General features: G+C 49.5%; 1 protein-coding gene across 1 annotated transcript in view; it reads right to left on the bottom strand.

Annotated features, from left to right (window-relative positions):
* Positions 1-10,566, bottom strand: part of VWF (von Willebrand factor) — a 136,933-nt gene extending 126,367 nt beyond the window's left edge. Inside the window, exons 1-3 of the mRNA XM_058743945.1 lie at positions 10,376-10,566; positions 9,211-9,265; positions 7,335-7,499 (exon numbers count right to left, since the gene is read on the bottom strand). Of these exons, the coding sequence (XP_058599928.1) occupies positions 7,335-7,499; positions 9,211-9,265 (220 nt within the window). The 5' untranslated portion in view covers positions 10,376-10,566. The remainder of the gene's footprint in view (positions 1-7,334; positions 7,500-9,210; positions 9,266-10,375) is intronic.
* Between the last annotated feature and the right edge of the window lie 2,638 nt (positions 10,567-13,204).

Raw genomic sequence — 13,204 nt, 5'->3', positions numbered from 1 at the left:
TCACCATGAGGAAGCCAGGGAGCACCTTTCACCACCTGCTGAGCAGAGCACTGGTTGAGGCAGCACCCTGTTCAGGGAAGGTGGGGCTGGCTGCCCAGGACCTTCACTTGTCCAGGGGCCCTGGGAGCCGGGATTGGGATCTTTGGTGAGGACTGAACTGTGAGGAGTCTGCGGAATTCCTGAGCCTGGGGAGCTGGGATTGGGATCCTTGACGAGGCCTGAACTGTGAGGAGTCTGCACAACTCCTGACCCTGGACGGTGAGGGAGGCCCTAAGAGCAGTCACTCCACACCCAAAGCAGCAGGGCAGCAAGGAGATTCTGGAAACTGTGTCCTGGAGAAGACTTCATCACAGAAAAAAACACACAGTAGGACAACGGGAGGCTCTTGGGGATGGTCAGAACAGGTGGCTTTAAAACACTTTTGCCCCAAAAGCAGAGTAAAAACAGTTTACTGCATGACCCAGAATGCACACACTCACACATTTCACACCACTTGCCCTTCCCGTGAGCCAGGCCCCCTGACTACTTTCTGAGGTTTTTCTATCCTATTCCATGTAATCTCTTTAAATACTGGTTACACTCATTAAATTATTTTTAAATCCATAGTTATGACTCAGTTTGAAAAACACTGAACTAGACTGACTCCATTTTAGAGTTAGAGAAACTGAAGCCTACGTTTACAGCAGGGTCTGTCCTCCCCAGCAATAATGACACTTGGGACCAGACACTTCTTTGTAGTGGGGGCCTTCTGATACATGGTAGGGTGATCAGCAGGATCCCTGACCTCTACTCACTAGATGCCAGTAGCATCTCCCTCCAAGTTGGTACAATCCAAAACGTCTCCAGACACTGCCATATGTCCTCGGGGGGGGAATCACCCTGGGTGAGAACAATTGCTTTACACTGTCATCAAGAGGCAGAGCCTGTACACAGGTTTTCTAACTCCAAGGCTAAATCTCCTTTGGAAACACAAAGCTGCCTAACGGGGCATCTGAGTGCTCTGGATTCAGTTAGCCACTGATGCAGAAGAGAACTCTAGATTTTATTTGCTTGTTTTATTTGCTTCCTTCCCTCCCTGCAGAACTCAGGGGGGAATCTGATGACGTGCAGCTATTAGGAAATTGAGCCCAAAAGGGTCTCCCACATTCCACAGACATGCACGTTAGCACTTCCTGTAACCGCTGGGGGAAGGTGGGCGGGGTGTCCACCCCAAGAGGCCAGAGCCAACCATGCAAGCTCTTCCCCAGGGAGGCTCTGTCTCTCATCTGGCCTCTTGAACTCAGTGACCAAGGGACTAGGTGAGGGAGTAAGTCTTCCCCCACAAGGAGTAGGGAGTAGGCTGGCAGCTGGAGCCAGCATCAGTTCTGGGTGATTTCCCGGACTTTAGAATGTGGAACTCATTACTATGCATTTCTAACAGACGCTCCACCTCCACTCCTGTGATTCTTTTTTTTTTCAACGTTTTTTTTTTTTTTTTTTTTTTTTTTTGGGACAGAGAGAGACATAGCATGAACGGGGGAGGGGCAGAGAGAGAGGGAGACACAGAATCGGAAACAGGCTCCAGGCTCTGAGCCATCAGCCCAGAGCCTGACGCGGGGCTCGAACTCACGGACCGCGAGATCGTGACCTGGCTGAAGTCGGATGCTTAACCGACTGCGCCACCCAGGCGCCCCAACGGGGGATCCACTCCTGTGATTCTGATGCAGGTGATCATCTTCCAAACACTGAGAAACCAGGGATCTGGTCTAACAGCGCCAGTTACTGATGTGGAAACGAAGGCCCCCCTGCTGAGTAAGTTACTCAGCCCGTTGTCTGGTTATTCTATGGCTCTCTCTGGGCTGGCTTGGGAACCAGACCCTGCAGGGTGGCTTAGGAAAAGCAGCCTTTCTGAGCAGAGGGGCGCCAGGACTCCAGTGCTCTCTTTCCCTGGTCCTCGTGCTGGTGGGCTAGGAAACCCCTAGTAGCTTTGGCCTGCCCAGACCTGCCCCACCAAGAGCCAGGATCAAGGAAAGGGCCCTCCCCTTCGCACCAGGTGGTGCTTCACACTTAGACATAAACAGCTTTACCCAGGATGTGAACAAGGTCCACAGGCCCTGGAGAGGAATGGAAATTTGGGATTTCGAAGCAGGGAAACAGGATGTCATTGGAGAACAATGGGGCAGAGGAGTATATGAGGTTGCTGGCATGCACGTGTCAACTGGAGATGCTGTGTCCAAGTGTGCAGGACGGACCCTGGGGCCTCAGGCTCCTGAAGCAGCTGCACTGACTCAACCCACCCCAGGCCCGCCCTCCTCAGATTATGCCTCTCTTCCCAATGCCCCCCATGCCACCAGCACCAAAAACACAAAAAGTAGCCACCCATTCTCTCTGATGATTCGGGGTGGGAATTAAACCAATCTCAGTTAAAGTACGATTAACCCATAATCTGGTTTAGGCCAATTACCCGCCAGAAAACTGACATCTGACAAGTTGTTATAATAACCAAGACCCAGGGGCGCCAGGGTGGCTCAGTCATTTGCAGTGTCCGACATTAGCTCGTGTCACGATCTCAAGTTCATGAGTTTGAGCCCCACGTCGGACTCTCTGCTGTAAGCACAGAGCCCACTTCAGATCCTCTGTCCCCCTCTCTCTCCACCCCTCCCTCACTCACGTTCTCTCAAAACTAAATTAAACATTAAAAAAAAAAAAAAAGAACAATGACCCAGTGAGGGTGGGGGCAGGGGTCCCAACAAGATATTTGAAACAGAGGCTTAACACAGCCCTGCAGTTTCCCCTTGGCCCTTGAAACCCCAGAAAGGATGGCCAGAAAGGCCAGGCCTCTGACACAAACCCAAGCGATGTTCCCCTGACCTTGACGGAAACGGTCCCAAGGGCCCAGCAGCTCCTGTGTCCACCATGTGTTAAAGGTGACTGCTTTCAATCACTAAGGTTTGGGTAACACTTCTCACTTGTAAATGATTTGTCTCCCTTGTTCTTCACTGTATCTCCATTTTAAAGACAAGGAAATGGGGGCGCCTGGGTGGCGCAGTCGGTTAAGCGTCCGACTTCAGCCAGGTCACGATCTCGCGGTCCGTGAGTTCGAGCCCCGCGTCAGGCTCTGGGCTGATGGCTCGGAGCCTGGAGCCTGTTTCCGATTCTGGGTCTCCCTCTCTCTCTGCCCCTCCCCCGTTCATGCTCTGTCTCTCTCTGTCCCAAAAATAAATAAAAAACGTTGAAAAAAAAATTTTTTTTAATAAATAAATAAATAAAGACAAGGAAATGGAGGCTGGGAGACATTGCGCACTTCCCTAAGGACACTCATTGAAGAGGAAGAGCCAAGACAAGGGCTCTGATTTTCTGAGCAGAGGGGCGCTGGGAGCAGAGCCACCTGGTCCTAGAGGATGGAAAACATCCAATCCCCACAAGTAGATGAGACCAGTGCTGGACAGGACCAGAGTAGTGGGGGGTGGGGGGGGGTGGGGCTTCCTGGAGGAGGTGACAGTGACTGCACAGAGGCACCCAGGCAGCCTGAGTTTCCCTGTCTTCAAGGCCTACCCTTAGCAGGGAAGAGTCTAGAGTGGGTTTAAGTAGGGGAAGGGGACTTTTCCAACATGCTGCTTGCCTCCCTGAGTCCAGATGAGCTCTGTGCCTGGTCCTAAGATTTCATTACACATTGTTTACAAATCCACCTTGAGGGTAGGGAGTCTATAGCAGGAATCAAGACAGCAACTCCCAGTGTCTCCGTAGGGTCCCCCTCCCTGGAAAGTCCCCTGAAGCCCAAAGCCACACAGTGGAAAGGATGTCACTGTGTCTTCTTTTGAAATCTTTCTCCTGTCACTCCTAACCTGCTCCATTCTCACTGATACCCCAGAGTCATCTCAAGTAGGGCATCTGTATGGAACCCCACCACAACTTTTTTTAAGATGCATAGAACAAGGGGTGCCTGACTGACTCAGTTGGTAGAGCATGCGACTCTTAACCTCAGGGTCATGACTTCAAGCCCCACATTGGGTGCAAAGCCTACTTAAAAAAATGGTATGGGTGCCTGGATGGTTCAGTTGGTTAAACATTGAACTTCAGCTCAGGTCATGATCTCACGGTCCATGAGTTCGAGCGCCGCATCAGGCACAAGGCCTGCAACCTGCTTCAGATTCCATGTCTCCCTCAGTCTCTGCCCCTCCCAACTCCCTCTCTCTCTCTCTCTGTCTCTTTGTCTCTCTCTTTCAAAAATAAAATAAAAACATGAATTTTTTTCAAAGAACTAAGTACACAAAGAAAGATCAGTAGATGATGTCAATGTCAATTTCATGGTTGTAATATTTGAGAATAATTTTGTACAATGTTACCAATTGCAGGATACTGGGTAAAGGGTACACAGATTGTGTGTGTGTGTGTGTGTGTGTGTGTGTGTGTGTTACAACTGCATGTGAATCTAATCTCAAAATAAAAAGTTTAACTTAAAAAATAAAAAATAAATCTTACATATTATCCCCAAAACTTTTGGGTTTTATTACAGAGTTACAAGAATCCACAATGGATTTTTTTTTTGAGAAACAAGAAAAAGAGAGAGAAACGGTTTTTTCCTCGTGATGAAAATCTTTAAGATCTGTTCTTAGAGACTTTCAAATATACCCTACAGCAGTGTTAACCTTAGTCACCATACTGTACTTCCCAAATCCTGGACTGATCTATCTTATAAATGGAAGTTTGTACCTTACCCACCTCTGATAACCACAAATCTGATCTCTTTTTCTAAGAATTTGGGTTTTGTTTTGTTTTCTTTTTCTTGTGTTTTTTAGATTCTATATAAAAGTGAGATCACACGGTATTTGTCTTTCTCTTTCTGGCTTATTTCATTTAGCATAATCCCTCAAGATCCATCCATGTTGTTGCAAATGCACTATGATTTTTAAGGTAGAGAAACCCACTTAAAGTAAACATTGGACAGGAGGTCCTCAGCCTTCAGCCTCCCAGAGAAGGTGACAGGGTGCTTTTTCTCTGCAGCTGCTCTCCCAAGTTACTCCCCAGCTGCTGCCTCTGAAGCAAAGGGGATCCCCAAGTTCAGTGTTCAAAATGGCTTCCACCATTTGTCATGCCCTGGGGATGTCTGTGGTCCTTTTCACCCCCTGCCTTGTTATCATGGCCAAGACCACCCAGCCTCCTGTCTTTCTCCCTTTCTGACCGTTTTGGCAAAGTAGCAAATTCCTTCTTAATCCTTCAAATTGCATAAGCCTCTATAGTAACTCCTCACTGCTGCTGAATCCGGAAACAAACTCTCCCATCAGTCTGTCAGCCTCATTCCTGCCTCACCTCCCACTGTTCTTCAGCCCCATGCTTCTCAAGATTTGGTCCCCAAACCACCACCAGCAGCAGCAGCAGCAGCAGCCAGGAACTTGTTAGAAATGGGCCTTTCAGGCCCCACTCCAGATCCACTGACTCCAAAAGTCTGGGCATGGAGCCCAGCAGCCTGTTTTTAACCAGCCCTCCCGGAGATCCTGATGCAAGTTGGAGTTTGAGAACTACTGAACCAGCCACACCGACCTCCCCACTAGGCTGCACTGAAGGAACATGCATTCCTTCCAGCCTCTTCCCTGTGTTCAGGCTATCCCCACTGCACACATCCCCTGCCCTGTCCTCTCTGCCCAACCGAAACTCCTCACCCAAGGCTCCTCACATGCCATGCTTTTCACAAAATCGGCTCTTGGGTACAACAGAGCCCCGTGCTTTGTGGATCCCCATCCCCTCCCTCACCTTCAGTGCTGCCAGAGACCCCGGTCACCCAAGCACCAGAAAACAAAGATGCATAAGGCCTGGTCCTTGCCCTTGGCTGGGGGGGGGGGGGGGGGGGGGGGTGGCTCACAGAGGAGGAAAACAAATGGCAGTCTGGCGAAGTTCAGTGCCCTGAAGTCACACTGTGACAGGGTTTCCAGCAGAGGCAAGATGGATGGTGACAGCCAAAGAAGCAGGGGAGCCTCATAATTAAGGCAGCTATCAGCTCATGTAGCTCCCAAACAGCCTCGCCCCACATTGAGCACTGAGGGCTGCATCCAACCTGGGAGACCCCAGAGACCAGTGGAGTGACCTCTCCGGGAGCCCTAGTGCCTGCATCTCGGCAAGGGTCTGAGTGTTGCCAAAAAGTGTCTTTGGCCAAACCTGGATCAGTCTCCTCTGAGCCCTCCTCTCCATCAGGTCTCCACCTTAGACTCTGTCCTCAGTCTGATTGGTTCAGTTTAGCAAGAATCCTGCTGGGTTAGTTTATCGAAAATCCCCTGGCCTTAATATCTGACCAATTCTTCATGCCCCTCCATCAATACTTATCACCCTGGCCTGACTTCAGCAAGAACCCTGTCATGTTGGCTTAATCAGATGTTACCTTTGATGTTTCCCCTTGGTAATTTTCCATCCACTGACCCCCCACCCCCACCCAGCTGTAAGTCCCCACTCATCCTTGTTATATTTGGAGTGGAGAAGTAGAGCCCCATGTCTCTGCCTCACTGCAACCCCCACCCACCCACCCCGCCCATTGCAGTGGCCCCTCTTGAATAAAGCTTTCCTCACTGTCTATACCAAGTGTCATGAAAGATTTTGTTTTAACAATGTGGATCTGTCCATTGTCGTGTCATCTCCCCGAGGCTATGGACCCCGTCTTTGCTAGGTTTTGTAGCAGCCTCACTCACACATGGCACACATCTGATTCATTCTCAGAGTGTGAAGGTCACCAAACCACAACCCCCCATCACTGCCTGCAGCCCCACTCCTGGCCTTGAGGAGTGCCATCTCTCCTTAGTGCAGAGGGAAGTTCCTGAATCCTGACAAACCCAGGATCAAAATCCAGCTCTTCCTTTTACTGTCAACTCTTGGGAGGATCAGACCACCTCTTTGGGCTCGGCACCTGTACCTACACCTCAGAGCCACTGTGGGGTGCAGCGATAACCCAGGCACATACCAGCACTTTCCCAGGAACACAGGAGGTGCTCAACATCAGGTAGGTACTCTGAATTGCACCAAGAACACAGCAATGACCCCTCCCTTTTTTCTAGGGGCTCTGTGTACTACAAGCGTCTTCTGGTTCACCATTTCTTTTGATGCTTTGGAGCTCCCAAAGTGCTGCCTGGACCCAGAGCAATGAACATGACCACCGGAAAAATATTTGCTTCATCCCACCAGGCTCCAATGGGAGAGACCCAGGGCCAGGCTAAGGGAAGCTCTTGGTCATGGAAGGCCATTTCCATCCATGGTTCCACAAGGATCTGCAAGCTCAGGCCCTGCCAGAAGAATGCCCCTAGAGCCCCACAGTAGGGTTGAGCTTAGCCAACACCTGCTCTGAATCCCTCACTTCAGTGCCCCGGACTCACCAATAAGCGAGAAGGAGTGTTTCTGACAGTCCCCGGCCAGGAGGTAACTGCAGTCTCCCATAAAGCTGTACATGCTTTCATCAAAGGTGTTGATGAAGTCACCTCCAAAGAGGCTGCATCGAGCCATCGACGATCTGCCAACAGTCTCTTTTGCACAAAGGATCCCTGGAGGGAGAGACTACAGGTGAGCACAGCTGGGACCATCCAGCCACTCCAGCCTTGTGCCTGATAAAAATTGGGCTGTAGGGAAGTATTTTCCATCCCAAGCAAGACTAAAGCTGTTGCTTTTGGGGGCGCTTGGATGGCTTCGTCGGTTAAATGTCCAACTCTTGATTTCAGCTCAGGTCGTGATCTCATGGTTAGTGGGTTCGAACCCCATATCGGACTCTGTGCTGACAGCACAGAGCCTCCTTAGGATTCTCTCTCTCTCCTTCTCTTTCTGCACCCCCCCCCCAAAATAAATAAACACTTTTTAAAAAAAGTGTTGCTTTTGGCCCTCAAAAATGACCCAGGACTCACAGCAATAACAGAGGAACAGTTTCTCAGAATATCTATTTGTTTTAATGACATTTACTTACTAATTTAAAATGTGATACATGCTTTATCAGAGAAAATTTGGGGAACACAGAAAAAATTCAATCAAGGTAAAATCATCATTAACCAACATTCCTTGATAACTGGACTTAACATTTTAGTTTTATCCTTCTGTTTCACAGCATATGGATATATAATTACAGGTTTTCTACGAATTTGTGATCATCCCATACAAACTATTTATAACCTGTTTATTTCTCAATGTATTGTAAAGAATTTATCATGCCATTGTGTACCCTTGCAAAACATGTTTTGCAGTGACTATAGCATATTTCACATCTAAATGTATACATTTATACATTATAATAATATTAACCCTATTATTAGGTGCTTAGCATTTTTCCAAATTTTTTAAAAGATTGTAATGAGCAACCTTTTACATTAATCTACTATATCTTGAACAGTTTACATTCAAACAAATTAGCTGGTGTGTCTAACACACAGAATCTATGGAGTGTTAACTTCTTTAGGGCCATAAGCTAATTCCTCCCAGGAGACCCTCTTACCACCTTCACACTGCGCATGTGTGTGTGTGTGTGTGTGTGTGTGTGTGTGGTCAGGTGGGGCACCACAATAGTAAATTTTTAAGTTTTCTGGATCTCCTGGCACAGGAACCATCCAGTTGGAAGATGTAGAGGGTATGAAAAATACACATTTTTTCCCCCACACTAAACTGTGAGCAACAGGATGGATTCTGCTGACCTGAGTGATCTAAGTGGGGACAAGCCAGAGTCAGAAAAGGGTCCCTCTCACCATTCTCAGACTCAGTATCTCAGCAAGGGAAGCAAGGCACTGTAGTCCAGTGCGAGTGGTGGTCTAGGACCCAGGAGAACTGACCTCTGACCTTTGCTTTATGTGACTTTGGAGCATTCATTTTTCCTCTCTGACCCTCAGTCTCTTCATCTGTACTATGGGAGATTCCACTAGATGACCTCTGCAATCGCTTCTAAAACTAGTCATTTGTCTAAGTCTTGGGTTCCTTCTTCCCCATCCAGCAGCCGCATCATAGAAGACTGTTCTGTGTGACCCCTGTGCTTCTTAATTGTCCAGTCAGAGAAGGCATTTGCAGGTAGCTGCTCCTCGAGGAATACAAGTCAGGGGCAGGGGGCTCTGAAGAACCTTCACAGGAAGAATTAACCAGTGACTCTGGCAGGCCCAGCCCAAGCCTAACACGGGACTTGGCACACAGGTGAACTCCAGACACACCTGCTGATTCCTGGAAGGGAGTTATTCCAAAAGACCCTGAGGCAGGAGTAAAGAATGGAAGCACTTTAGTACCCACCTGGCAAGGTGAAGGCCAGAGCAAGCAGCACTCTCGCAGGTCTGGCAGGAAACATCTGCAGAGAAGCAGGAGAAATGACTGGTGATCACTGCCCTCACAGATCATTGCTGGGATGTACAACTGTCCGTGTGTGAAGTGGGAAGAACAATTTTTTTTAAGCAAGAGAAAAGATTGATCCTTCCCGGCCCCTGTTTGCCCTTGAATATGGAAGACTGGTCCCCAAAAAAGCCCCTGGCCAGGCCCAGGCCCAAGAGTAACAATCACTGTGAGCCAGACCCCAGGCATCCTTCCCCAACCAGCAGTCCCAGAGCCCAGGCCGGCGAGGAACTAGGCCAGCCTGGCCTCTCACTCCCCTGCACTCCTGCAACAGCTAGGAGCCCATGCGTACCTGATTCCCTCCTGCCTTTTAATCCTTCCACACTAGGCAGCAAGCTGGGGAGAAGCTATCCTATGCTCTGTTCCTACCACAGGCACCCAGATGTGGAGAATGCTCAACAACCACGTTTGTAGGTCAGTCCCCGGCACTATACCCCTGCTCAGGCAATGTGTGTTGGGCCGAGCTGTTAAATGGACAGGAGTCCAGTAGCCCGGACCCAGGAAAGGCTCCCATCGTGTGCCCCCCTCCAGAAAGAGAGAATCGACCCTGACTTCAGAGCCCACCCCAATCCCGTAGAGCCCCTGCCACAGCCCTCTCCTCTTGTTAAACAGGTATAGACTCTTATCACCTGAGATTTACTGGGGGTGACTCCTTTCCTACTCAGTGCCTCATCCAACCAAAGAGAGACAAACCCAGTCTGTTATATACCTGCGGAAGTAACACTTGGATGACATCAGATATGGCCACGTCTTGGTCTCAGAACGAGTGACCCTCTAAAACCTCCCAACACACAGGTATGTCAGGCTGCTTTCAGAATACACCCAGAGGTGAGGGCAGAACTCCTTCCAGTCTTGCCTCATCAAGTAGTACAAGCAGTAGCACCACCACGAACAAAAGCAGCCACAGGACTCCCCAGGGACAAGTGGAGAGTGGGCCTTAGGAAGGTCCCTGGCTCCCTCCAAACAATCCCTTCTAGCCCCGGGACAGAGGACCCCGGTTCCCCAGGGTAAGGCCCAGTCCTGATCTTCCTCCCCCAATTGAGCCAGCCCTGTTCCCAAAAGCCCAGACCTTTCCCTGCAAGCGGGGGCTGCAGGTATCTCCAAGGTCCCTTAGGAAGCCCAGTGCCGCACGATGGTGCCGCCGGCCTAGGCCATGTTCCCCAGCAGCTCAGGCCGATGGGACTGCTCGCAGCTCTGGACTGTTGCTGTTAAGTGACCCAGGGGCTGCGCACTCCCCGTGGCCAGGGGGAGATAAAGGCCGAGTTGTGACGTCCACCAGCCCCCCCTCCTTTCCCACCACAATAGCTGTGAGCTGCCACAGCAGGGCATTGGCCTCCTGTTAATTACCAGAAGGAAACAATGAACGGAAATGGTATTAGAAATACCTCCAAGCCGATAAGGCTTTGAAGAGTTTGGTGGGAGACCTCGGCCAGCTGCCATAATGGGCTGCCTTGGCCTCCCCACGCCCCCCACACCGCAACCACGATCCTGCCCACACACAGGATTCCATACAGACAGGGGACGACCACGAACGCTGGCCGGCCCAGGGCAGGCTGGCCCAGGGAAGAATCCAAACCTGATCAACACAGCTTCTGGATCCGGCTTCCAAGGCCAGACACCGGGGAAGTTTGGAAAAACACCTCAACGTGAGCCAAATTGGTGGCTGTGTTTGGAGAAAGAAGAGAATGATGCTTCCTCTCCGCGCTAAGGTATGAATGATGCAGTCCCGGCCCTGACAAAAACAGGCCCTTTGACTCACAGCTAGTGTCCAGGGACAAGGTAAGGATGAGGGGCCTGGACACAAGCCCAGGCTTTGGAAAATGGTGGCCAGGACGGTTTAAGTCTAATCCTCCCCCAAGGACCCTTCCTCCCACCGCTGGAGCCTGACTCCTCCCCGACCTTACACACACCCCACACATACACGCACACCACACCCACAAGCACCACATACATACACTTCACATACAACACACACACCCCACATGCACACACACCACATACATATACTCACACCCCCACCATACACACATATTACACACACACACCACACAGGTGGATACACATATGTATATTACACACACCATAACATACACATCCTACACACACATACCACACCTACACACCACACATGCACACACATCACATACATCACACACACACACACACACACCAACACCACACACACCACATTCACCCCTCACACATCACACACATAGCACATTTACTACCTACCCCAAACACACACACAAAACCACACACACTACGCATATCCCATGCACATACACACATGCACGCACACGTATACCCCAGTCGTTCTTCCCAATTCCCCATTCCTAAGAGCCTAATTCTCTGCATCATCTGCTAAACTCATTCCTGCTAAAAGACGTGGCTGATAAAATAGAGGAGGAAGATGACTCTCTCAGCGTGGGGTTCCAGGCATGGAGACAGGCAGCCGAAGAGAGATTTAGGTGAAGAAGCCCACATCATTGCTTCTTGTGGATCATTACCACTTGCCCTAAGACTCTGGGAGACCATTAGTCCCCAGCTTCCCCACTTCCCATACCTCATGCTCTACCACTCCCTTTCGCACCCAGGAGAGGAGGATGAATGTTCCCAAGAAAGAAAACGGCAGTAGAGGCAGAATTAGTATGATAGAGTAGCAAAGGTACTTAAGGATTTCCATTTCTAGCTTGTTTTTTGTTTTGTTTTGTTTTATTTTACTTGATAGCTGAAAATCTGCCCACTGTGAAGTATCATTAAATGCCGTGTTAGGGGCACCTGGGTGGCTCAGTCAGTTAAGCGTCAGAGTCTTGATTTTGGCTCAGGTCATGATCTCAAAGTTCGTGAGTTCCAGCCCCACATGGGGCTCTGTACTGACCGTGTGGAGGCTTGGAATCCTCTCTCGCTCTCTCTGGCCCTCCCCCGTGCACACACACGCAAGCTCTCTCTCAAAATAATTAAATAAACTTTTTAAATAAATAAATAAATAAATAAATGCCATTTAAATAAGACAAATGCTTTTTGAATGCACAGCTAAACTGGGAGCAAAATAATGAACATCTCCGAGGATCTAGGATCCCCAAGAGCAGGAAGTGGTGCAAGCCTACAGGTTTAGTGAGTCCAGGTACACTCCAGGCTTGAGGCCAGGCATTGCAAGAACAGGAAATGAGGCTCTGGGCCTGACCCAGCCAGACAGCTGGACAAGACTCCTTCATAAAGCTGATATTTGAAGAGAAACCTTCCAAAGGGTGGGCCAGGAAAAATTCCAGCCATCAACATAGAAGATAAGGAGTTTGTCTATCTCCATTGGTTTTGGAGATGGAAAAGTAAAGTCTTTCTCTAGAATTTGTAGCCATAGGCCTACACTCATGCAGGTTTCAGGTTCAAATTGACATGACCACATGGTCCAGGAACTCCCAAGTTGAGAAGTTGACACAGAAGTTAGTTTTAGGCCAGTACCTGGGGCTCCTGGCAGAAACAAATTTTAAAAATCTATCTAAAAAGCTAAACCTTCTGGGGAGCCTGGGTGGCTCAGTCGGTTAAGCAATCGACTTCGTCTCAGGTCATGACATCTCCACTCCTGAGTTCAAGCTCCACGTCAGGCTCTGTGCTGACAGCTTCAGACTGTGTGTTCCTCTCTCTCTCTCCGCACCTACCCTGCTCGAACTCTCTCTCTCTCCCTCTCTCTCTCTCTCACTCTTTCTCTCTCTCTCAAAAATAAATAAACACTAAAAACATAAACCTTCTGGGGCGCCTAGGTGGCTCAGTCATTTAAGCGTCCGACTTCAGCTCAGGTCATGATCTCATGGTTCATGAATTCAAGTCCCACATCAGGCTCTGAGCTGTCGGCACACTTGGAACCTACTTGGGATTCTGTGTCTCCCTCTCTCTCTGCCCC

This window comes from Neofelis nebulosa, chromosome 8, assembly GCF_028018385.1.
Source record: "Neofelis nebulosa isolate mNeoNeb1 chromosome 8, mNeoNeb1.pri, whole genome shotgun sequence".
Lineage (NCBI taxonomy): Eukaryota > Metazoa > Chordata > Mammalia > Carnivora > Felidae > Neofelis > Neofelis nebulosa.
This window is presented reverse-complemented; position numbering and strand designations above follow the sequence as displayed.